The sequence below is a fragment of the Acanthopagrus latus genome, chromosome 5 (assembly GCF_904848185.1).
Source record: "Acanthopagrus latus isolate v.2019 chromosome 5, fAcaLat1.1, whole genome shotgun sequence".
Taxonomy (NCBI): Eukaryota; Metazoa; Chordata; class Actinopteri; order Spariformes; family Sparidae; genus Acanthopagrus; species Acanthopagrus latus.
The window spans coordinates 29743693-29768537 of record NC_051043.1 but is presented as its reverse complement, the minus strand read 5'-3'; the positions used below and the strand labels follow the sequence as shown (position 1 = coordinate 29768537).

Sequence of the window (24845 nt, the reverse complement as noted above, 5' to 3'; positions counted from 1 at the left end):
CTAATGTAATATTTATATTTGTAGCCACAAATTTAGAACTTAGATTAAGTCTGTATCTTGTATCTAAAACATGCTGTACATGACACACTGAATGATGTAAGAGTAATATAATGCTTTCTTTAGAGATGTTACCTCATTGTTTCATTGTCTCTGTGATTTATTTCCCCTGATTCTTCGGTGGACTCTGCTTCCCACGCCGGGGAAATCAACCAAAAGGCAAATAACAATTAAATGTATAAGATTTATAAGCAGTGCACCTTTGTCATATTGCTGTTTCCTGAGTAATAAAACATCACTAAAGAGAGTGTGCCAGTGTCCACGGAGGATCCACTTTACAGGTAAAAACAGGAAAGTCAGTGCAGCTCTGTGGAAGGAAATAAAGAACAAATGTCCTCGCCTCGGTCGCCTCACACACCAGTACATGCACATGCACACACACACACACAAGCACATTTCAAAGACACTGCAGTGGTTTGACAGCTGCCTGTGTGACTGACATGATGCTGACTTGACAAAACTGGAACAAAAGAAAATAATAACAATCATAATAAATAAAATATGTGAAATAGGAAGAAACCCTGTCAGATTCTTCCCACTGTCATTTTTTTCTGATTTTCAAATCAAGAGGAGCAGAAATCAGATGTAGTCTGATGGATCACTGGGAGGCAGGAACACTTGACTCTGGAACAAAACATCACATATTTATACCCTTAAAACCAGAGGGGATGGTGGGGGGGGGGGCTCTGTCTCCCTTAATTAAGACTTGGACCAACAAAATAAGTTAAAACAACAGCTTGGAGGAGTGGAAACATGTATTTATAATTCCTCACCCTATTCTTAAATATCAACAACCATATCGCTCATATTTATGCCGGAAAAAAACATCGCAATATGATTTCAGACACCCCTACGCCGGACCATACCATCTCCCAACCTTGACGTTAGCTGAAGTCTCGCTTGCTAGCTTGCTGTGCTACACGTCTTCACGTCCACTGTAAACTGGAGTTATGTAAGTAGCTATTAAGTTAATTTAATACACTTAAACGTTGCTTTTTTACCTTGACTGTTTTAAAAAGTTGTTTGTGTTAAGTGTATGCGAAAAGATATATATATGTATAGCTAAAGTTTGCCTGACTTGCGGTTCATGGCGCGCCCTTTCACGTCTAGCTAGCTAGCATGCCTGTGCGTTAGCATGCCGTTAGAAATATAACATTGTCATGTTATCTAATATTTGAGGTAACAGTGGTGCTTGGATGTGAGCAGTGATACGACTGAGTATCAGTTGTTGAAGAAGTACGTTTTGACATCACTGTAGAGCCAGTTGTTTTATTTTGAAAGTCCGTTCTGTGGCTCGGTGGTTTACGTATTTCCTCGAATAGTGGACGTGGCTTTTATTTACCTCATCTGCTCAAGTAGGCTTTCACATCTACCTGCTCTTTGGCATGCTGAAAGTGTCTTTGGTTCTTTTAAAGCATGTATGGGCCTGTATTTGAGTTTTATTGGTGGCTCTTGACTTCTGATAAGTTATTGAGATGGTGTAATAGATTTGATTTATCATCACTTCATGCATGTTGTGCGGATTGTTTGGCCTCAGATCAACTGTTTTTTGTTTGTAAGCATGTCAGTCAGTCATATTGCCAGTTGTATGTATGAATACGTTTCTGTTAGGAGAAATGTGTTGAACTAATAGTGTGCTCCATTTCCAGGTGTTTGTGAAATGTGCAGTAAATGCAATTTGTTGTTGTCATTTTCACTTTAATTCAGTTAATCTGTGCTCAATAGAAGACTTTCAGTCTGTTTACATGACACTCAAGAAAACCAAATTACTGGGTTAGTCCGACTATGATCGGATATTTAAGATGCATATATACACCTTAGTCTGACTAAAATCGGACCGGATCGGATTTCTCATAGTCAGATTAAAATACCAAGATTATTTGATTGATAGTCACATTACTCTTGCATGTTTACATTCCATCACATTGGATTAGGATTTTGCGTTCTGCGCAGGCTCGAGATTTTTTTCTTATAGATTAGAAGGATGGCGGCGTCTTTCCTTCGAAATCACTGCAAGCAAGAGTGCAATTGTGCATCTAGTCTGTGTAATTATCATATACACCCTATAGAAAAGATGTAGCTTTGTCTCGCTCCTCGTACGCCATCTTTCTTGAATGCTGAGGCAGAGTTTGCTGTTGCTGGTAAGGAAAAAGGTTGGCTGGAGGTGGCTCTATTACCACTAGTTGAAATGGGTACAGCGCCACCTATCGTACTGTGGTAACACATACTTTGGCCAGTAATTCGATTTTCTCACCAGTATGTATACTCAGACAATTGCAGTTGTCTGATTGAGTAGCGTAGTCGAACTATGGCTGTAATCTGACTAAGCTGTGCATGTAAACGTACTGTTTGAGAATATGTGTTGGGGCCGACCCTTCCTGCCTTTTTGTGTTAAGTGCCGTTAACTGTCATATCTGCTGCCGTCAGTGCTTGAAAGTTCAAAGACTTAACATTCAAACACCCGTTTGCAGTTAGCGTCCATGTTTTTGACTCCCATGTTGGGGGGATATCAATATGTATTACTTTACAAAGTAGCAGTTTTATAAACCAAACTCTAGGGATTTTCGACATCGTTCCTCTCGCTATATTAAGGACAGGATTGTCATCCGTGTAAGCTGTCATGTTGAAGAACATCTTTGCACTTTTGCGCATGCATCATCTGCAGAGTGCCTTTGAACAAACCTCCTCTTGATTTCAAATCCAGTCCTTGATCAAACTTTAAGTATTTTTTACCCATTTATCACTGACTTCGTGCCTGGCATTGCATTAATAGTAGCTGAAAAACTCCATCAATCTCGCTATTTGATTTATAATATCAGCCATGTTTTTATGCTGTATGGTTGAATGGAAGAGAACAGGGTTGTAGACGGCTCCCAGAACAGGACAAACTAGGTGTTTTGTTGGCTGTATTAATACGAGAGACAGAAGATATGGGAGCAAGCCGAAGGAAGCAATGAGAGACAGGCCCAAAAAAACATCACCAGCAACTAAGCGACTTATAATGAGCTTGGCAACCCAATGAATTGGCGCCTGTGCTGGTTCCCTTTAACCTCCCTGATTGTCTTTGTCGAATTCGCTCTCCGCCTCTAAATGTATTTATTCCGACGTACTGCATGTAACAGCAGAGCCACAAACACTGCCATTATAAACGGCTCTAATGTATTGCTCTTATTAAGTTTTTTCTGCATTGAGACCTCCTTCTGACAGAAGTTCCCTCAGGCTCAGCGCTGTGGGCTTCTCTGTTACTGCATGAATGATGGTGGCATTAGTGCTGCAGAAGCATGCAGAGGCATCCACAGTGCCCTGAAACATCCTGACAAAGATAAAAACCCATCTTTATTACCACAGGGACTACACAGCCAATGCTGTTACACAGTAGAGGAAAAAAGAGATGGCGGATTTCTGGTGGATCACTGAGGTTTGACTTCCTTTAACAAGTTGAACCTCGTGTCAGCTGGGATTGTGCCTGCAGGGCTCTGTCTCTGCCGCAGATTCTTCCTCTGCTGTTTGTTAAGTGGTGTTAAGTAATCTTTAGCATCTATTGACTTCTATTGGCAACCAAAGAACTGTGGCAACATCAGCATCAGTCTGGCACAGCTCACACTATGGCATAAATAATAAAACCACATTTTCAGCAGAGCTTGTTTGCTAATTCGAGCAGCGATGCATCAGCACAAGTAGGTTTACGTCACATTTTACAGTAGTGCCATTACAATGCTGCTTGGTCATTTGGCCTTTTTTGGGGCTTGACATGTCAAATATCTGGGTCCTACCTCCATCTTTCACAGTTCCAACTGAAATTGAAATTGAAATGAAATGTATCGCTCAGTTTTGCCTATGGGACAGCCCAACGCTCACTTGTTGACACATCATCTCAGTTGACAAACAGTCCTGTACTGACATGATTGAAGTCCACGGTGTGACTGTCCAAAAACTCCCTATCATCATTCATGCCAACTACTGTAGCTACGGACCTGCATCCCCACGGCTCATTGAAACTGTCTGCTCTTGTCATTTTAGAGGAACAGGTGTGGGAAAAGAAGCAAATTCAGTCATTTTATCTACTTCCCCCCATGCTGATTTGTAAGTCAGGTGAAGTTTTGTAGTCAACAAAACATCTCTGGAGCTTCACAGCAAAACAGCATTGGAACTGAAGTATCTGCGGACTTGTTTTAAAAACGGAAAATGGCTCCATTCAGTTTGTCCAAGAGTCCAAACGCCATAGATCCCAAACTGATTTGAAAGTTAAGTTATTTACACACTTGCTTAAACTGTAGTCTTCACTCTAGCTGCTAAGCTAAAAGCATCAGCACACACAAGCTTGGGCACGTGTTGGAGGTATCGAGACTGTCGTTTCAGCTTGAGATGCCAACTTGATTTGAAAAGACGTTATTTATACCTTTGACACACGATCAAGTGTGCTGATTCTTTTAGCATAGTGGCTGCAGGGAAGATTTCGGCTTAATATGCTGTAACGCTGCTTTGCTATGAAGCTGAAGTGCTTTGTGAACTTGAAACTTTAAGAGCAGAACGTTTGATTTTTAAGTCTCTGTATGAGAATGTGTCTTGTGTTGAGAGTGGCAGTGACGGTTTGATAACAGTGATTATCATCCAGCCTTTTCTCTTTCAAAACAACAAGCCAGAGTGAGAAATGCTCCTTGTATGATGTGTCATCTATAGATTACAATTACCTCTCCACATCTCATTGCTATATTTACATCCAGTTCAATAACTCATTTATTGGGTGAAGTAATGAGTGCTCTGTATTTCCCCAGTCTAATCTATAACTCATGACATTTATGAATAACGGTCAGCCTGAAATACCTTTAGCATTGTGCTTCACAGGGATAGAAGTGGGCTTCTGCAGATCTTCATCAATGCAGTGATTACTGCAGATAGAAATATTGAGCTAATTAATTAGAGGCTAGCTGATGAGACTTTCTTTGTGTACTCAAGTTCCCTGATTGCTCTCAAAACACAATAACATTCATCACTGTTGGGTATATATATTTAATAATTTTATTTTGGAACAATTAGCATGATTTCCATTTTAATATCTTATGCAACATGTAAATTTTTAATAATTTAAATACATTACAGTAATATTCATGCACACTTTCCTTAATGCAGTCCTCTCTATAATGTTATGATAATTTGTGTAGTCATGTGAAACGAGTGTTGTCGTGGTAAATTGCTTTGCCTGGTTAGACTAGAAAGACATTTTAACGTTTTAAACAGATTTTATTTATTTATTTGCTTTATTCCATGAATGGTAAAATTCATGCACGCTTGGCAGAACAGCAAGAAGGCTGAAATTACTCAGCAACAGTGGGGGTTTTCATCTGGGACGTGTGCGTTTGACATGTCTGGGACACTAATTGGTCAGAGAGTTATAGAAAATACCAGAGATGTTTTAACATCCCATCATCTGTACACAACATAGAGAATGTGCATTTAAATTGCAAAACAGAGAGATGAATGAATAGAACATGCTCATGTAATAATTCATATTATTCATTAGCAGTTGTACTGAAGTGCACATTCACAGCAGTATAATGTTGTTATTCATCACCTGTTAAAAAATAGGGGATTGTTTTTCCTTTAATATATTTTTTAAGGTGATGTTTTTGATATTGTTAACAAATGCCATTAAAAGTCCAAAGGCCGCTCTTGTTAAAGTTTTTCTCTCAGAACTTTTCAGCTTCACAGCCTGTTAGTAGTTCTTAGCCCTGAGGCAACTGGTCCCAACTGAAGACCTGAATCTTTTAAAAGGCCTGAAACAGCTGGTCACTGTAGTTAATCTGTTGAACACTGTTTAAATCAGTTTAAATAATTAACAGTGATAATAATATATCCACCTCATACTTGGTGAGTGTTTCAGGCAGCAGGGTTGTGGGATCGAGTGCCCATGTTTGTCTTTCAAATGTGGCCCACCGTAAGGTTTATTTTGGCTCAGCAGATGTTTTGGATGGAAAAAAATGTTTTATGAATGTAAAAATGTTGTAATATAAATTAAGTTTGTGTCATTTTTTGTGAGGTAAAAAGGCTCTTTTGATGTTTAGGATCGTTAATTATTCATTATCATAATCTGAGCATGGCAGGCTGAGCAACACTTCGAGCACGATGTCAGTCAGTGAAGGATTCTAGTTACATTTTTGCATCGTAACATGACACAATAGGTGTTTGCTTTTGGAGTGCGGCCCACCATTATGCTCCAGTTCTAAGTACAATTTTGAAGTACTTGTCAGGGCTGAATAGTTTACTGTTTCAGCATCTCATCGCCGTGTGCGCATGACAAAAGGTGCACCACAGGCTGTGCGATGTCAAGTAAGGCAAACTCACATCATGACAGTACATTTTTGCTGCTTGATACGAAAACAAACTACTCTGTGTTTCATATTAGTCTGATTTAAGGGCTCTTGGATAAATGATGGAGGTTATTGTTTGTGGCATACAGGCTCTGCGTGCAGCAATCAGAACCATCTTGTTCAATCGATCAATCAAGGCAGGCCCTGCTTTGATTGTTTGATAAAATGCACTCCCCTACAAAATCACCCTCATCATTCTAGAGGAATGAAGAAGAATTTGTTCCTGGTGAAAAGTAGAGTATTTCCATTTTCTGATTCTTTATATTTATACTCCCTATTTATTTGATATTTTTGGCTACCAGCAACCACACAGATGTCATGATGCATCAGAGCCAAATAGTATGTTTTTATGAGAATTGGGTTACAAAAAAAACAAAACACTGATTTCAATCATCAGAAAAATGCTGAAAATCAGATCTGATAATCTGCCACATCAGTGATCAATCACTGCTAGATGATAAAAAAAAGAGGCATCATGTACTTTTGATACTAAGATGGCATTTAATCTAAAAAACTTTAAGACTTTCACCCATGTATGATTTTTATGGATGATTTTGTGTTTACCAAAATAATATTTAACACGAAGGCTTTCGTTTTGCTCAGGAATGACTTTTGGGTATTTTTAATCATTAATAGACAATATGGATGACTGTATAATGCATCGTAACAATGCATCATATTTATATTGATGAAACTTCAAATGGAGAATCAAACATTTATCAATAAGATACCCCGTCTAACACTGCAGATTGAAGGCAAGTTTATTTATGCAGCGACATTCAGACACAAGGTATAACAAGGTGCTTCACAGGGGCATAGAAATACATTGGAAATAAAAGATTAAAAACAAAACATAAAATAGCAAATAAATAGTTAAAGATTAAAAGAAACAGCTTGACATCTCAGTGTGTCTGTAACCTTATAAAATCCTCTGAGCTAATTTGCCCAGTGAGTCGTTAAAACACTCATTAAAGGCCTTGATGAAGATTGACCCATGCACGAGCATACAGTACCCTGTCCCACATACACGCTCAGGATATTGAACTTTACTTGAACAATGCTTCAACTGCAACATAACAAATGAGACCACATGTCCTTTTCACAGCCGCCTGCTCTATTTATCCCCACTCATGAACAAATCCAAGACATACAGCTTAATTATCTAATTTAATCTGATGTGTCATGCCAGAGAAAATAATGTCTCTGATGAGGATCTTATCGTCTTATATAACCTTAAAGCATCAAAATCTATTAACAGAAGACCACATTTTTTTTCCAACTGACAACTTAATATAAATGTATTATTGATGCAGAGATGGTTTGTTTGTCTCTCATGAGTTTCCTGTGACTGTTTTTTTTTTTTTATTTTAAGACATGATTATTTCATTTCAAGATTTATTTGTCATTATACAGCACAGGGTTGCATAACGACAGGAATGTTTGTGAACTCTTTGATACTGCGCAAACGTATAGAACATATATACAGTGATTTATATACGTAGATTTTATTGAAGTTAAATCGGGGTATATGTAAAGCGCAGCAACAAGATGGTGATATGGTTGACATCTTCACATCACAACGAAAGGAACAAGTCTCTGTAAAGACGTTCTGGGACATTGTGGTGTAGACAGGTCTTTGTAAATATGTTCTGGTGTGATGTGGTGGAGACAGGTCTCTGTAAATATGTCCTGGGGTGATGTGGTGGAGACAGGTCTCTGTACATATGTTCTGGGGTGATGTGGTGGAGACAGGTCTCTGTAAATATGTTCTGGGGTGATGTGGTGGAGACAGGTCTCTGTAAATATGTCCTGGGATTATTTGGTGGAGCTGTCTGGCTAGTTGTGTTGGACAGTTAAAGGACTTAGACTGGACTTAGACTTCTCTTTATTGATCCTTTTCGGATGATTCCCACAAGGAAATTGGATTTCCAGCAGCTTATCAAGTTTAAAAAAGAGGTATAAAACTAGATTAAAAAAAAAAAAAAAGGATGCCGTGGGCAGAGATCGTCTCAAAGTCCATAGCTCCTAATCCAAAACCTGTACTTTCTTCTCTAATGTTGATGAATGCATTACCTATCATCATACTACATTAGCATTAAAGCAGAAAAAGAAATGTGAAGGAGCTACCAGCCACTGCATCTGCACGGTTATTTTGTACATGGTGCTTTTGAGAAGCCTCAAACATTTTGCAAACTAAAAAAAGAGGGATGTTGTCTGTGTCACCTATTGTCCAAGCTTGTGTTATCGTTTCTAAATATTCATCTGAACAGTGGAGGAGAAAGCACAGACGGGATGGTCCTGCCCACCTTGTTCTCACTGAGCTGTGTGTTATTCACCATCTGTCCGACTTAAGTGGAGGGAAGCGGGAACTTCTCTGGTTCAGGTTCACAGTTCACTTCAGCAGAATCACAGATGAAAAGCATCAAGTTTTTCTGTTCGAGTTCTCTCACTTTATCCTACCAGACTTGTGTCAAAACTCTTTTCTTTCCAGTTCAAATGGTCGGCTCAATTCAGAGCGACCAATCCACCCACACCAGCCATTCATCTGGAGAGACAGTGTGTGTGTGTGAGAGAGGGAGGGATAGAAGTTTCAGACCTTCAGAGTATTATGTAAGGTCACTTTAATGTCTTCGGGCTCATTCTTGCTTCTTAACAAGATAGTCTGGGCTTGGCAGTTTGATTTAAAGTCAGTCAGGATTAGCCTGCGGTTAATAATATGTTTAATTAATATTTCTGTACAAACAATGAATCAGATGACTTTGTTTAATGTGAAAGGTCGCTCACAATGACAAACCCACAGAGACAGTTATCACCTGCAGATCATTCTTAGTAGTTGTATGAAGCTTTTTAGTGTCTTACAGCTCATTGTTTTGATTTAAAATGGCTCTCAAATTAAAGGGAAATTCTGTATGTTTAAGTCTGGACCCTGTATTTACATGTTTTGGTGTGTAAGTGATAAATGCTCACCAAAAGCTTTGGAACTGGTTCAGTGGATCGCCTCAGCACAGCTGCAATGGCTTCAATGTAATCCTTAGAGACAACTGTTAAAGTTATGTCCATTTAAAGTGCTTGTTTTTGTCACTGACAAGCTGAGGTTTTTTTTATGTGCCTGACAACATTACTGAAACAGTTTCTTCAGATAGAGCTCTTGTTAAATAATATTGTTTTTGTAACCAGGAACACAAGTCTTGTTCAAAGAGACGTCTTGCTCTGAAATCTCAAGAGGTAAGCTGCTACAGATGTTGTCTCATCTAGATTGTCAAAATCAGTGAAATATTCAGCTGTGACTTTGGAAATTCATTCATCCTGACAGTTCCTCTATTTTTTAAAGGAGTTTAAAAAAGAATTTGGAATTCCCTTTTTAACTGCTGTGGTGCAGTCTACCCACTCTTGTCAATCAAGTCTCCATCTGCAATGAGCAGCTGTTTTCTGCGATAAAGCTCCAAAAAACAAATAAAAACCAGACAGATGAAGATGAATATGTTGCAGCATTAAGCTGCTACGGAGCCAGATATTTCCTTTGGGAGTTGATGGAGACTTAACAGAGCCACAAGATGAGTGAATATTGGACTTAAATTCAGCAGGTGACACAAACATGAGTTTGTGCCAATGTTGCTCCAGCTCTGCTATACTTTTACCATCCAGTTTCTGTAACATTGGCTTATTGTAGTGTCACAAATTAATAATTCCTGCTCATATTTTCAACAAAATATGTAAATAGTACATAGTTGGATGAAGTATGTTCAGTCATGGATGAAATAAAGACAGGAAGAGTTCAGCTTATCCAAATATGTGCAGAAAGGTAGAGTATCTCGATTAGTGATCGACTGATACGTTAATTTTTATTTTAGGGCCGATGCTTATCATTAATAACCAAGGAGATGGATAATATGCAGAAACATTATATGTATATATAAGTAAAAATAAATATCCTCTCAAAATTTTGAATAAGCAGTGATGAATGTAACAATTTAAATACAATTTACTCAAGGACTTTGCTTAAGTATTTCAGTTGTATGCTACTTGTTACTTCCACTCTTAACTTTACTAGTTACTAGTTACTTTGCAGGTTACTCAGTATTGATAACTGGTACTTGTGACGTGTGACCAATTAGTGTTGTGGCCACAGAGTGTTGACTACAAGAAAGAGAAATGGTGCTGCTTCAGAGGCAAAGTTTTGCATTTTAAAATGTATTTTTATCTGCACTCTCACACAAAATGCTGATAACAATAATAGAAGATGCTGAATATTGGCCTTGATAATCTGCCAGGCAGATACTGGTTCATCCCAAAGTCTCGCTGGTAACACCAGACCTGTGAACCATCTCACTGGACTGATCAATTTAACTGAAACCTTGATCTTTCCTTGAACGTGCGAAGGAGTAAAAATCTCACAAACCTTTGAAGCTGTGCGAAGCGATTAGGACTAATACTTGTACTTCTTTTTACTAAAGCCAGCAATAACAAGTGGAGGAGGAGTAGGACAAACCTGGAAATGGAGCAAATAAAAAGAAGATGTGGGGGCTGAAGCAGATCAATACGTTGATGAAAATGTCAACTACAGACAGCTTGATGATGTTCTTCTCTCAAGTGACCAAGTTACTTGTTTTTATACCTCGACAGCGAGTAAGCGCTTTCCCCAAAATGTTGGTTTGTGTTACATTTAAGAACAGAGTGCAGATACGCAGCTTTGTGTTATGACAACAGTGTATGGGGTGTCCTCCCTAACTGTCTGATAGCATGAGTGTTGTCTTTAATTACACTGATGTGTCTCCTGTTTGCAACACAGCGTCATGTTAGTATTACTGCCCGGCGTTCACTTTAACTGTGTGACTACGACAGAGTTCGCTAATTTGTTGCTGCGACAGACAACAAAGACAAAGAGCATCAAAAGAATGCAAATTTTCCCCCATAAACTATTGTGAGGGTTTTGATGGAAATTGCCGTTACTCTATGAATTATTATGTTTGCTTTCAAGCTTGGCCAAGAATGTATGCGAATTTATTCGACTGAGCATCAATCCTGCAGAAATTATTCCACTCCAAATGAACGTGTTTGTTTTTTTTTTTGTTTTTTTTATTGACTGACGAAAAAGAGCAGTCATGTTTCCAGTTGATGAAACAGGCTAGTACGAAAAGGAATATTTCTCTTAATTCATATTGTCATAAAAAGAGAATAGGGCATTAAATACATCTTTACATCATAACTCCCCAGTGTGTGTGTGTGTGGGGGGATCTGAGCAATCGTAGAGGCGGAGAGGGGAAGAGAGATCTGACGATTCTTTTTCAGAGAATACAGTTTCCATCCCGCTCCTGCTAGCGAGGCTTAAGGGACCGCACTCTCCATGGTCTCACTGTGTGTGCCAGATTTCACTGGGTTTAGCACAAGAAGCACAACTTATTGGATTATGGGGTCCACCATGCTCATATTGCTCAAGGCTCTGTGAGTGTGTGTGAGTGTGAGTGTGCAGGGGGATATGTGGGTGGGCAGCTTGTGAACCGAGGGAGGGATGGAGTAGTAAATACAAGATGAATTCCCGTTTACTCTCCTATTTCATATGCAGAATTTCTGCCTTTTCATGTTTGGAGGTTAGAAGTTGAAGCAGTCGTGAGGAGCAGCCTGCTGTCATTGAAACAAGACCTTCAAGCTTTTCTGGTTCTTGCATCTGTTTAATTTCCGTCCTCAGGAAGTCTTTTGTCTGCATGCACAGGATAAGGTTTTGGCACACATTCTTGGTCAGATGTACAGACACCCCTCTCCATAACTGTCCACAGAGATTCACAGTGGATGTGATTTTCTGGAGCAAAAAAGTACAATTTGTGACCTCAGTGCCCGTTCCATGTAGTGACCCTGCTCACCCTTCACACATTTCAGCCTGGGCAGTGTGGGATGAGATTGTATTTTTTGGGTGAGAGGTAATCTTCCCCTTTTTGTCCACGTCTGCTCTTATATACTCTGTCAATTATGTGAATGGAGAAAAAAAAAAAGGAAAACGGGATGCATGATGTATGTCAGCCTGATATTGTTGTTACTTTTTGGTACTGGTAAGGGCTGCTCAGTATTTCACATGGCAGGAAGTGCAATGTCAAGTAAAGCAGTCTTGGCAATTAATAAGCTGCACTGTAGGGATGCACAATAAATACTTGGTTATTGGCAATTAATAGTTTTATGACTTAACAAGTGCAGCATCTTCACACAGTCGGTGGTGTTATGCGCCTTTTAGAGTTGTTTTGTGAGCAGCCAATGAAAAGAGAGAACAACAACAACAAACACGCTGATGTCATACTCATAACGTCAAACTGCTGCGCCTGTGTAGAGCCACGCAACGTAGACATGAGACATACATGTCATTACTGTTCTTTTTTACATGAGGAACTTTACACACAATAAGAGAAAATCTTATCACAGCTATGAGAGTCAGGTTATCGGTTATTTTATCGGCTGAAAAAAATCCATATCACGCATACCTAATAAAATGCATCGCTACGTAGTAAAGGCACTTTCAGCAAACTGCTCGGCTAAAGACAACACTCAGCTGGTCTGCTGCAGGCCATCTGACCATGCAGATTAACTCCACACCCGATGTGTTAATGATCGACTAAAATCAGACATGATACAAGCCGAGGTAATAAAGCTTTTGTTTTTGTCTGCCAGGAGCAAGGATGGTAATCAAGTGACGCGCAAAAGTTTTGATCGAACACTAAACCTTCAATGTTTACTTTCAATACTTGCAAAACTGTATCTAACATTAGCTCAGGGAGCTGCTGATTATTGGAAAACACGCTCAGAGGCACAATGTAGCTCATGAAGTCATCTGCAGAAATGTGCTGTCTTTTCTGACGTGTCTATATATATATATATATACATGTTGCAATTATTGTTCATATTTATTTTTTTTTTTTTTACAGGGAATCAGAATCAGAAATCCTTTAATGTCCCACAGACGGGGAAATTTGTTTGTCCTAGCAGCCAAATGACAGAATATTTCAAAAGACAAAACCAATAGCAAAAATAAACAGTATAATTAAAAAGGTAAGAAATAGAATAGATCTGTTAGTATTTTGCAGCCCTAGTACTGGTAAAACTTGTAACCATTAATAGAACCACTAATATGAAGCCAAACAGAGTTCACTGGCTTAACAAGCACATCATTTACAACCTCTGCTGCAGTCGGTGGCTGTTTGAACCTTGAAAGTCAGCAATTCTAAACACATTTTCTGCAGGAGCTCAGGCAGGCATAAAGTCTAGAAGTTTTAAGACAACAAATCTTATCAGATGAGAAATATTAAATCATCCATCTTTGCTCCCTACATCTGAGTGTTTCTCTGCCTCAGGTGTGAATAAACTACAGGTTATCAACTTCTTTTTGAGAAACTAAAATGTTGAATTATCAGTTAGCTGTTTTCAGTATCAACTGAAAAAAATCCATATTATGAATTCCTATGTATAGTCATGATAATACCGCCTTCAGGTGCATGACTTTTAATATCATTAATACTCGAGGATGAGACATAGGATGCAACCAAATGAGATTTTTGTCCTGCTGTGTCCAGCATCGCTCATGCATGCTTTGATGGTAGATGTGCCCTTTTCCTTCAGTGGGTTACTCACTGAGATAAAGAATCATAGAGGCTGGGAGGAATCTTTGCGGTTGCCCCTTTTATTATTTATTCTGCAGCATGACACATGGAAGCATGCAGGGCAGGAGCAGCCGAAAAAATGCACCCTGCTTGGAGAGAGAAACTAATACGACCAGTTTCACAGTATAACAAGACAACAGTCAGACCTGGACGATGACCGGCCACACTTGCCATATATGTTCTCATTATTGCGTGCTGTAACCAACACCATCCACGCTGTGTGTTTATGATGGGCAGGACATCTGTGAATAATGACTGATTGTTGTAAAGGAGGCAAAAAAAATCAATTTCACTGTCGGAGCGGTCGTTTAATTGCAGAGATTCAGGGGTCATGAATATGGTGTGCTGGCTGTATTCCACTCACGTAGCTCTTTGAGGGGCTGAGTGACTGCCTCCCTCTGCCAGAAGCGCCATCCTTGTCCCAGTGGTGTTCCACCTTAAAAAGACGAATATATGTGCCCAACTGGCTCCCTGACATTGACACGCCGTGACTCACGCTGCTGTGCTATTTCAGTATGGCTGCTGGCAAGCCCAGCCTTTCTGGAGCCTCTCCCCTCCCTTCTTTGGTCATTTGTTTGCCTCCCATGCTCGGTTGTTTACTTGTAATTTGGACATCTGTCAAGGTGGTTTGTTTGCTACCCTGTGGTGTGATTAGGCTACCTTTGCCAATTCTAGGAAAATAGACAGGGTTAGAGAAAGTGCCTGCCTTATAGCAAGGGAGTTTAGCTTCTTCCCCCCAAAGTTAAGTTGGATAATTAAGAAATCACTGAGTGACAAAAAGGCCGCTCTGGTCACAAATGTATTCATCGTGCTTGTTCACACTCTCTCTACTGCAGTGTTAATGGTGGTCTGTCCCGGTGCTGTCTGTTTTGGTCCCGCCTTGTCCTGTCATACAGTCTGTTCAGCACAGCGCTCCGGTGCCAGAACCTCCTCTATCACTAGGGGGAGGGAGTGGGGCAATTAACCACCTGCTGGTTAAACAGCCACACGGCAAAGCTTCACACACACCCTGACATTTTCAGGATCACTCACGAACACTTTGCTGCACAGATTTATAGATCAGGTGTCAGTCACAGTCGCTGCGTGAAGCCCAGGTGTATGGCTTGCAAACACACAGCGTACAACAACAGAGAAGGGGGGTTTGGGGCGGATTTCAGATTTGCTTTCTGATCATGTTTCATGCAGAGCGTCACTAATTTGTTCATCTTCTTAATGAACGTTATTGGCAGGATTGCATTAACCCAGCACTTAAGTTTCCTAATGGCCAGCGTCATGCTCCATGCTCACATCACATACTGTAGACTCTCATACGATCAATATGGAATCATTTCACTGCCCATCCAACTTCATTGAACATGTCTTTCTTTTCATTTTTTGGATCATCAGCCACAGTGAGACTTGGTACATTAAAACGGATTACATAAACTGTAATAACTCTTCATTTTGGTAAATCATTTACAGCTGATAGGAAGCTGTGATACTGTCGGCCGGTTCACATACAGCAGCTCTAACAGTTTCAAATTACTGATGATCTAATAAAGGCTTTATTTACAGCCTGAGAACCACAGCAGATGCTGGAGCTGCTCCGCAGCTTGCACCGCCGTCACTGTTTTGGCAACGAAATACAAATCAACACGTCCTGTGCGCCGTCTGTCAACAACAACGAGAGTGTTTTTATAGGTGTGTTGCACGGGTGTGTCGGGGAAGACCTGTTCAGACTTACCGGATAAGTTCACCCGAAGATGAAAAATTCAGTCATGCTGAAGGAAAATCATGGGAAGTTTTGTTGTCCACAAAAGATTTCTGGAGCTTCACAGTAAAAAAAAAACATTGCAGCTTTCTCTTAATCAGCGGAAGCAGCTGGAGACGTATGTATGTTTTCCTCCATACAGCTCGTCTGGTGAAAACCAAATTTCCAGAAGCCTTGAGGTTATAAACTGAGTAAAAAAAGATGTTATTTACACCCAAAATCTGCACTGTAGCTGTTTGACATTTTAATCAACTCCCATCTACTTCAGTTGTTAAACTAAATGAGAGAAGAACTACATACAAACTGTGTGGTTTGAGAATGTATTTGGACCAAACCAGAGGTGATTGTGGAACGATAAATCAAGAGTTTGGTGAGTTTTAATCGCTTCTGTTGAGTTTGAAGAAATCATGTTTTGCGCTGAGTCATCTTAGCTCAGTAAATGAGAAATTTGAATTCAGGAGATGTACGGTTCCATTTTTCAAGTCTAGTTATAAATAGATAATAAAAACTTTTATTGAAATGAGCATTCCATTTCAGTCATCATAATCAAAAGCTGGATCTTCGATTCTCACGGTATTTATTTAATTTTATCTTCACCCTGCCTACCTGCACATGTCCCACAGGTGTCCTGGTGGATTTTGCAGGTAAGGAAACTCAAATGTTAAATGTAAAATGCCTTCTGTCATCTCATGACTCTTATTTTTGTTTTTGTGTTTATTAGTTTGTTGTCATCTGACTGTTGAAATACTTTTACATTTCAAAACATTGTTTAACTGTGACCACCACCTTATACTATCTATAGAGAGAATAGAGAAAATAATATGATCATTTAAATGACTGTTAAAGAGCATAAGGTAAATGGTTTGTTGATCTGTATGAATAGAAAAAGTAAAGAAATTGTGTGGAAATAATGTCAGCACCGTTGTTTCTTCTCATTCTGATCTGATGTTAATTTTCTAAATGTTTTAATCTAAATCTGTTGCCATATCTTACATATGGTCCCTTTTTTAAAAGCGGTGCAGCAACATATTTGTTGAACTACTCAGCAGTTTCAGGTAATCATTAATCTCTGTCATGAGCTACTGTCCATAAATCTGTGGTTAGAAAACAAATGCCGACAGCACAACTGACACCTAACTCTTTTTCCTGGATTCTGAATCTTGTTTTTTGTATTATCATGGTAAATAATTGAACAGAAACTAAAAAAAGAAGAAGGTGTTTTGACAAGTGATGAAATGTTTCCAGCTCTAGGTGTGGCCTGCAGGTGCACTATGGACCAAGTGGGTGTGGCCGTTGTAACTGCAGCTGAGTTTCACCCGAGAACAAAATAAGCTCACCAGTCCTGACGCACTGCCGAGCCTGAGAGGACGCACTTTTACTTTGGATTATTCTTTAACTTTAAGGTATGTCAGAGCTCTTTGATTCTTCTTTGTTTGATTGTACTGAAGAGTGAGAGTTTTACTTTTTTTTTGCCTCTGCTTGTCTACATTTATATCCACATTCATTCTGAACCTCAGAGGTAAAAATAAAACGATAGGCAGCAGTTCTTTCGTTCCAAGGTGAACGTTCGATTTAAGATGAATAACAACTGTTAAAGAGAGGTGGAGGACAACAGCTCAGCTGAGGTCTTTCCATTTCCATTAAATTAAATTAGAGACAGCATACAAGCATTCAAAGATATTCTGCAGTGCCTGAATCATTTCTTCGCTGTGTGTTTCTCTCAGGGTTTTTAATGGAGCCTGTGTTCGGGAGAGTGGGGCTAAAGGTGGCTCTGTTGTTTCTGTTAACCACTCAGCTCAATACAGGTGAGTCTGATATTTTTTCCTTCTCTTGATATTGTGTTTTAGGTTTAGTGCAGCCAGAGTAAATACATCTGACATGTTCCTGAATGTACTATTTCATCCACTGACTGCCGTGTTTACAAGCAGGCTTCAATATTATGATCCCAGAGAGTGGAGAATATATGATCTCTAACAGTACAGGTGTTTTCTCTGGGTCTGATTGTGATTCATACTACATGCTGGGCAGTCTGACATGCTCTTAGCTGATGATCCGGCAGTAATACCACTAGATGAATTGCATTGCAGCCAATAAATCAACCATGTACATATAATGAGGGTGGCTGGAAGATGCACTGCATAACATTCATAGTTTCTTTATTTTCTTTTCCCATGTTCATGGTCAAACTGGATTGTGCATTTTCAAAAGTATGACCCTGACAGCCTTTATTGTCCCCAGTGGAGGAATTAGTCCCTGGCCTCCATCTAAGCTGCCTGTTATATTACACAAACATCATAAACAGAAGTACAGTCAAACTGAATGCATGCAGCTGAGGGAGAGCAAGCATTGTACATACAGAGCAGATGTAAACAAACAAGCACAAAAGGGAAACATAGAAGGGGAACCTAAGATAGGTCCAGAATACTAATTTAAAACAGTATCAACAGAATGTGGAGAAACAACAGTGTTATGTTGTACATGTCCATGTACTGTGTCAGTTTTTAAAAAAACTCACAAAAGGAAATATTTTCACAGTATTTTCCTCACCAAACCATCTGAAGTCAACTCTCTTACTTTTACCGAGCTAAGAAGCACTTAATAGCCTTGTTAACTCATCGTAACACACACTTGACATAAGCAAAATAAAACGAATCTCAAACAGTGTTGGCTTGTTTCCACAATCACTTCTGGTTTGGTCCAAATAAATCCTCAGTTCACAGAGTAAGATATGAAAATATTCCGACTCTACACGCTGTTTTCACCAGTTGCTGATGTCCGACACTCTTCTCTCTGCCGCTTCATGCCTCTCCCGTCCCCGACCGTCAAAATCAAAATCCTCGTCAGAGCTGTCGTAAATCGCCTCCATACTGTATCCCCTGTCTCAAACGGAGGTCCGTCGGTCTCAGAGACTGCGTTCAGTCCCAGTCTGCAGTGATTGCTGAGCGGTGTTGACTTCAATGACTCCCTGCGTCATCGTCCAAGCTTGCAATGAAAACCTTCTTGCTAATGATAGCTAAAAATAGCGAGGGCAAAGAGGATCTTTAGCAGCAGGAATCGGTTATGCTGCCCACCTACAGTTCCTCAGATACCTTTTGAATTCTGGCCATTTCATACAAATGACACCTTTTTGAGCGGGAAGTGATATCTGAGCTCTTATTGTAAGTGCTGATGAGGAAGTGCACAGGATTTGAATAACTGCAGCTATTTGTGGGAAGTTTAGTGACTGAGTTCTACACAAAAAACACACCATCCCTTTGCAGCATTTAACCCAAGAGGGCTCTAGCGTGGTAAACATTTGAGTGACTAATTTGAGGTTTTGTCGGACTCAATACATCACATCTGCCATTTAAACGCCTTCATTAAAACCTCCGACATGTTTGTTTTGTTGCAGCGGAATTGAAGTGCTTTCTGAGTGCTATAGTGAATTTAATGATGAGTGCTGTCAAAAGAGAGGCTGATTTGATTTATCAATAGGCTCCATTAAGATATTTAGTGAATGTTTAACATCTTAATGTGGAAATGGTGAAAAGAAATTTGCTGCAGAGAAATTGAATGACAGCGTTACAAGAATAACTAAATGGGATGAATCTGTTGAAAAAAGCCTTTTCACGTGATGATAATAATCGCGTTGTGTTCCTTTTACAAACGTCAAGCTATCAGCATTAATTAAAATCTGTGGCCATAAACAGTGAGTCAGCAGGGTGTGTGTCAACTCAGAGGCAGCTTTTAACTGCCACTTGTCAAGTGCATTTTTCATGTTTGCTCATCCATTCAGTTTTCATCATCATTTACTAATATATTCCTGACAACTAATGAGCCTCAAGAGTTTTTAAATTAATATGTAACTCATTTTCACAAAAATACCTCTTTCACTTTTATTCCGGCTGTAAATCCTCCTCCGTTTGGCTTAAGAGGCCAATTAGTCTCAGATCAGCACCTACTCCTCTCGGAGACTGTTTACCAGCTCCGGCCCAGAGCTTGAATGTTATTAAGAGGAGAAGATATTAATGTGTTTGAGAGAGAGAAAGTTCTTTCTGTCTTTTCTTTCTGTTTGTCTTTTGGCCCGGATGGATGATTATGAAAATCGGAGGGAGAAGGATTGGAGGATGAAATCTGTGGTGGACAAAATGCATTAAGTCAAGGAGTATACTGTTTGGAGAACTGCACCAATTTTACACATCATAGACTGTTTACAGGTCTTGGTGCAAGTACTTGTATAAAGTGTTTTGTGGCTCCAGAGGGAGCTGCATGAAGTCTGATAAACTGTCACTTGGGGCTGAAGACTGCAAGTCTGAAAACAGAAAAAGAATTGGTGGGCTGGAGTCAGAAAGAAGTGAGCTGCCCTTCATCTCTGCAGTGGTTATCAGCTCCAGGCTACATTAGCGTTACTAGCTTAACACACCCACCCCCATGAGGAGATATTCATGGATTTGCAGCATTAATTTTAATCCTGTTTTCTTAAATTGTCCACCATGAGTGTGTCGAATACGAGAGCTTGGTCAGTGGCCTTAAGCTTCGAACTATGACGCTCTACCGACCCCTCTAGTGTCAGTTTTGCAGGTGAAGGGCTCCGTGCACAAGTTACCAATAATAACTATGCAACATCCAGTTAGACTTTTTCAAAATGAAGCTTGTGGATAAACATTATGAATTTTAGCCGTGATGTAAAACAGTTTGGGTGTGGTTAGGGAGAAGATAGTACTTTTAAGTTAAAATACCAACGCTAATATATGTGTGTAGTTGGGTCACGTTGTGTACATTACATACAGTTACATAAATTATCTTACTTGTGTGAAACAAATCAATCCTGGTACCTGGTCGGGATTCAAGCCCCAGTCCTGGGTGTAAGGCTGGGTATCGTTAACATTTTTTAGTTTACTTTTATACGGTTGCTGAATGAAACTGTTGAATGATATCTGTTTTAACAAAAGATAACATCTTACATACGTGTGGTGAACTCTTTTTACTGCATGCCTCGAGACAGCCAGTCTCCAGCACTATCAGATCTTGGCACAACAAGCATGTTGCATGCTTATCGGTTTACTGACGATGATGAGATTAACTCCTCAGGTATTCAAATTTGGTATCGAATGACAAGCCAGGATTCTGTCTGTGCCATAAAAGTTTCAATGTTGATATGTAGCCCTACGTAGAAATGACCCGTCCAACCACCCTCCGTCTTTTCTGAGTTTTCTCGCTCTACTGCGCTGCAGGGGCGCTTCCAGAACTGATGGTAGAGGGGCAATTACTGCATCATACTTCGAAGTGTGAGGCCGGTTACCAGGGCCACATTTACATTTTATGCTCTCTGCTTCTGCAGCTTCAGTGTCCAGTAAAAGGCATGCATCTCCAGATTGATTGCTTTTTGAATGTTTAGGAATGAACTGAAGGATTATGTGTTGAGAAAACTCTCCTTATTAAAGGGTCTCCGTGGAACTTCTGTGTGGTGTTGGAAGGCAGAATCTAAAGTCATTTCTAAACTAATGTTAGCCACTGTTGGTCTCCGTCATCGGCTTTTGAGAAAGTGAATAAATTGCTCAAAATCTGACCTGAGTCTTTCACAAAGAAACCCACGCTCAGCAGCAGTAACCAAGAGAGATGGGGAAGGTTTCATTTTCACATCACCTTATAATCTGCTCACATATGGCCAATAAAAAAATGATTATTACTCGCAAATTGCTACAAATTGTTATATGGAGCTCATTTTAAACAAAGTAAAGACTGAAGAAGCCTCTTGGATTAGCTGAATACAGGCTGTTCTTCTGACATAAAACCTCTTAGAGAAACCTGGTTGTCACAGAACAGCTGTGCCGCAAACATACGATGATCTTACAGAATATGATGCATTACTGTCGATTAAACGAGCCAGCAGTATATAAAGCACTTAAATGCAGCAGTGGTATTGATCCAAACACATTTTTGCTGATAATACTTTTTTCTGAATGCAGGACTTGTAGTGGAGTATTTTCACAATGTGGTTTTTGTACTTTTACTTCAGTAAAGAAGTAAATTAGTGTCTGAATTCTCAGATGAATGAAACAAGTTTGAATTTTTCTAACCCTTCAGATGTGACAAAAGCGATGGTGGTGACATCCTCAGGGCCACAGACTACTCAGAAGGCCCAGGGGGAGACAGTGAACCTTGGATGCACCTACACACCCAGCCCTGAGGACACAGGAGAGCTGGACATTGAGTGGTCCAACGTCAGCCCTGACATGACACAGAAGGACAAACTGGTAGGTTTGAGGACAGACCTGATAAACATGTTAGAGAGGGGGATATCTTTTCCCTCTGGGCTCTGTTGGTTGAAAAACCTGCTTTGACGAAGTGACATCACTCACCGCCATCTCGGCATGTCAGATCTTATCGTTCACTGGAGGTCAGACGCACCGATACGGCGATCCCAGCGTCTCCAGCCGGCTGAAGTTCACAGGGGACCCCAAGCTGGGCGATGCCTCCATCTCTATCTCTGATGTGAGGGTCTCAGACACAGCAACATACCAGTGTAAAGTCAAGAAGGCGCCGGGTGTTGACACAAGAAAACTCACTCTGGTAGTGATGGGTGAGGAAGACTTCCTTTCTACCGGTTTTACCTGTTCATTTTCACAGTCGTCTCATTCATCTTTCAAAAGCTGTTCTCATTCACATGGAATGTAGAGAGTTTTTCTGCTCCAGTCTCAGTCAGTGAACACACCCTTCTCTGCAGCCAAAATTGAGATTGTTCTCCTCTCACACCCTTCACCATGATGAGCCAAAGCACTGAGGCCTGACTCTGAAAACGTTTTTTATTTTTTTCCCGTCACTAGTTCCCCCGACAGCGCCCAAGTGTTGGGTGGAGGGAGCTGAGGAGAAAGGTGGCCCGGTCTCCCTCCGCTGCAAGTCCTCTCAGGGATCCACTCCTCTCAGCTATGTGTGGATGAGAGAGACTGGAGGTTCAATACCATCCACTGCAGTCCAAGGTGAAGAAGCAACTCAGCGGACAAAAAGGCTTTTCTGTTTTACATTCATGATGCCGTATTTGTACTGAACGTTGTCTTCTTTCATTAAGACCCACAGACGGGGGAGCTGTTGATAAAGAACCACACCGACAGCAACGTTGGGAGTTATGTTTGTGAGGCGAAAAACGCTGTCGGCAAAGCTCAGTGTAAATATGCACTGCGTGCATATAACCGTAAGTCCATGATATTATCATCTCATTTTACTCTTAAGTATTTAACACTTTTGTGCCCTAAAGGAACCTTACCTTGCCAAATATTTCCACATGTAAGCCTCTTAAAGCTGGAATTCATGACCACAGACCATGTCCTCTCCTTCAGCTACCAACAAGGCGGGTGTCATAGCAGGAGCGGTGATTGGAGCCCTCCTGCTGCTGCTCCTCCTCCTGCTCCTCATCTGGCTCCTCATCTGCTGCTGCCACAAGCGCAAATATCAGAAAGAGATCGCCAATGAAATAAGGTATATAATAAGGTTTCAGAGCTGGAGAGGATTTTCCAACATCCATGAAATAAGAACGTGTTTGAGACGAGTGTGACTTGTTTCCTCAGGGAGGACGCCCAGGCCCCACAGAGCCGACCCACCAGCAGAAACTCCAGTTTCCGTTCAGTGTTGGGGTACCGGACCCACCCCGGGGTGCACTACAGCTCCGTGAGGAACCACATGCCCAATGCCAGGGCGTCAGGTCGCAGTGCCATCTACACAGGGGGCAGTAACGTGTCCTCTCCTGTCGGGGACAAATCTGCTCCCCTCAAGTATGACCATGAATATGGATACCCTGTGTAACTACAGTCAGAACACCTAGTGTTTATTTTTTATATAAAACTACGCCCTCTGAAGAAAACAAGACTCTTTGTAAAGAATAGTCTCTTGAAGTACAACCCAATCTCTAGAATAGGCGTTGGCAGTGTACGTTTCTGTAAATCCACCGATGTGTTCATTATATTTAATGTTCAGCGTTGTGTTGTGGTTAATGATCTGGTGAGGTTTAGGAAAGATGGTTACAACTGCACTCCACACCACAGACGTTCGGTAAAGAAAACATTTCAATCCATTTCAGTAGGGTTGGATCGCTCAAACAGCTGAAACAGTTTGATCCAAGGGGAATCGAAACACCTTTATTAAACCTCTGTGGCAGTGAGTGTGCAGGCGTTGCCTTCTTATTTATATCCTCATTCCTACATCGTGTTTTGGCTTTAGTTCTGTTGCCACAAGCGCGGCTGGAAAACAACCTGATGCCTCGTTAAAAACATCAAGTGAGTTCATGCTCGGATACATATTAAACATATAAATCTACGCAGACGTGGTTTGCAGAAACATATAATCCCAACGCTTCATTTTGTTGACTAAGCTGGTAAAAGTTTGTATGTGACAAATGGTGCAATAGAACATATTTAATCGGACAATTATGGGAGTGCTGGTGCTGGTATTCAACACATTAAATCTCACGTCAGCTCAGGAGACTCAGTGTTCACCTGGCTGACTTCCATGATGCACTGCGACACAACGTCCTCTCAGGATTCAGTCATTATTACACTGATTATGCTTAAACTTTATTTAAAATGTAAATAGCAAAGAATTTGTATTTTTACTGCTGCTTTTTTTTCTATGACACATGTAGCTCAATCAGTGTATGACTTTTTTAACATATGACTACAATTAAAAACATTTTTAACTGATAGTGAACGCTTCATCCTTTGCTCGATGATATCTGGACTGATAGTTTTTCTCTGTAAATGCATCTGTTGTACCAACTACAAAGCATTTTCTGTGACTAGCCTACTTCAAAATAAAAGCCAGCTCCTGTTTCACCAGGTAGATGCTTTTAATTTGAAGCTGCAGCTGCAGGAAATGTTAGCATTTGAAGTAAATTAGCACGGTGCTCTACAGACGGTGAGCGTCTTTTCCTGTAAAAGATCAGTGCACCAGGTTAATCATAGTTGTCATGTGCTTGTTGCTACTGTAGTTGCAGAGCTAATTTGGGATCTCAGGGCTTCTGGAGACTTGGATTAAACCGGATGAGCTGTGTGCAGCCGT

At 40.3% G+C, this 24845-nt stretch overlaps 1 protein-coding gene across 3 annotated transcripts; it reads left to right on the top strand.

Annotated features, from left to right (window-relative positions):
• The first annotated feature begins 889 nt into the window (after positions 1-889).
• On the top strand, positions 890-24489 carry vsig8b (V-set and immunoglobulin domain containing 8b). Of its 3 annotated transcripts, XM_037098612.1 has the most exons (10): positions 955-1009; positions 16439-16459; positions 17061-17218; positions 17540-17620; positions 21882-22051; positions 22176-22377; positions 22622-22774; positions 22864-22986; positions 23132-23270; positions 23360-24489. In XM_037098612.1, the coding sequence occupies exons 4-10, from the start codon at positions 17548-17550 to the stop codon at positions 23592-23594; spliced, it is 1095 nt and encodes a 364-aa protein (XP_036954507.1). In that variant the 5' UTR covers positions 955-1009; positions 16439-16459; positions 17061-17218; positions 17540-17547; the 3' UTR covers positions 23595-24489. The 3 variants fall into 3 exon arrangements, with proteins under 3 accessions (XP_036954506.1, XP_036954508.1, XP_036954507.1); XM_037098611.1 differs by lacking the exon at positions 16439-16459 and having other exon boundaries at positions 890-1009; XM_037098613.1 differs by lacking the exons at positions 16439-16459; positions 17061-17218; positions 17540-17620 and having other exon boundaries at positions 902-1009.
• Positions 24490-24845: the final 356 nt, after the last annotated feature.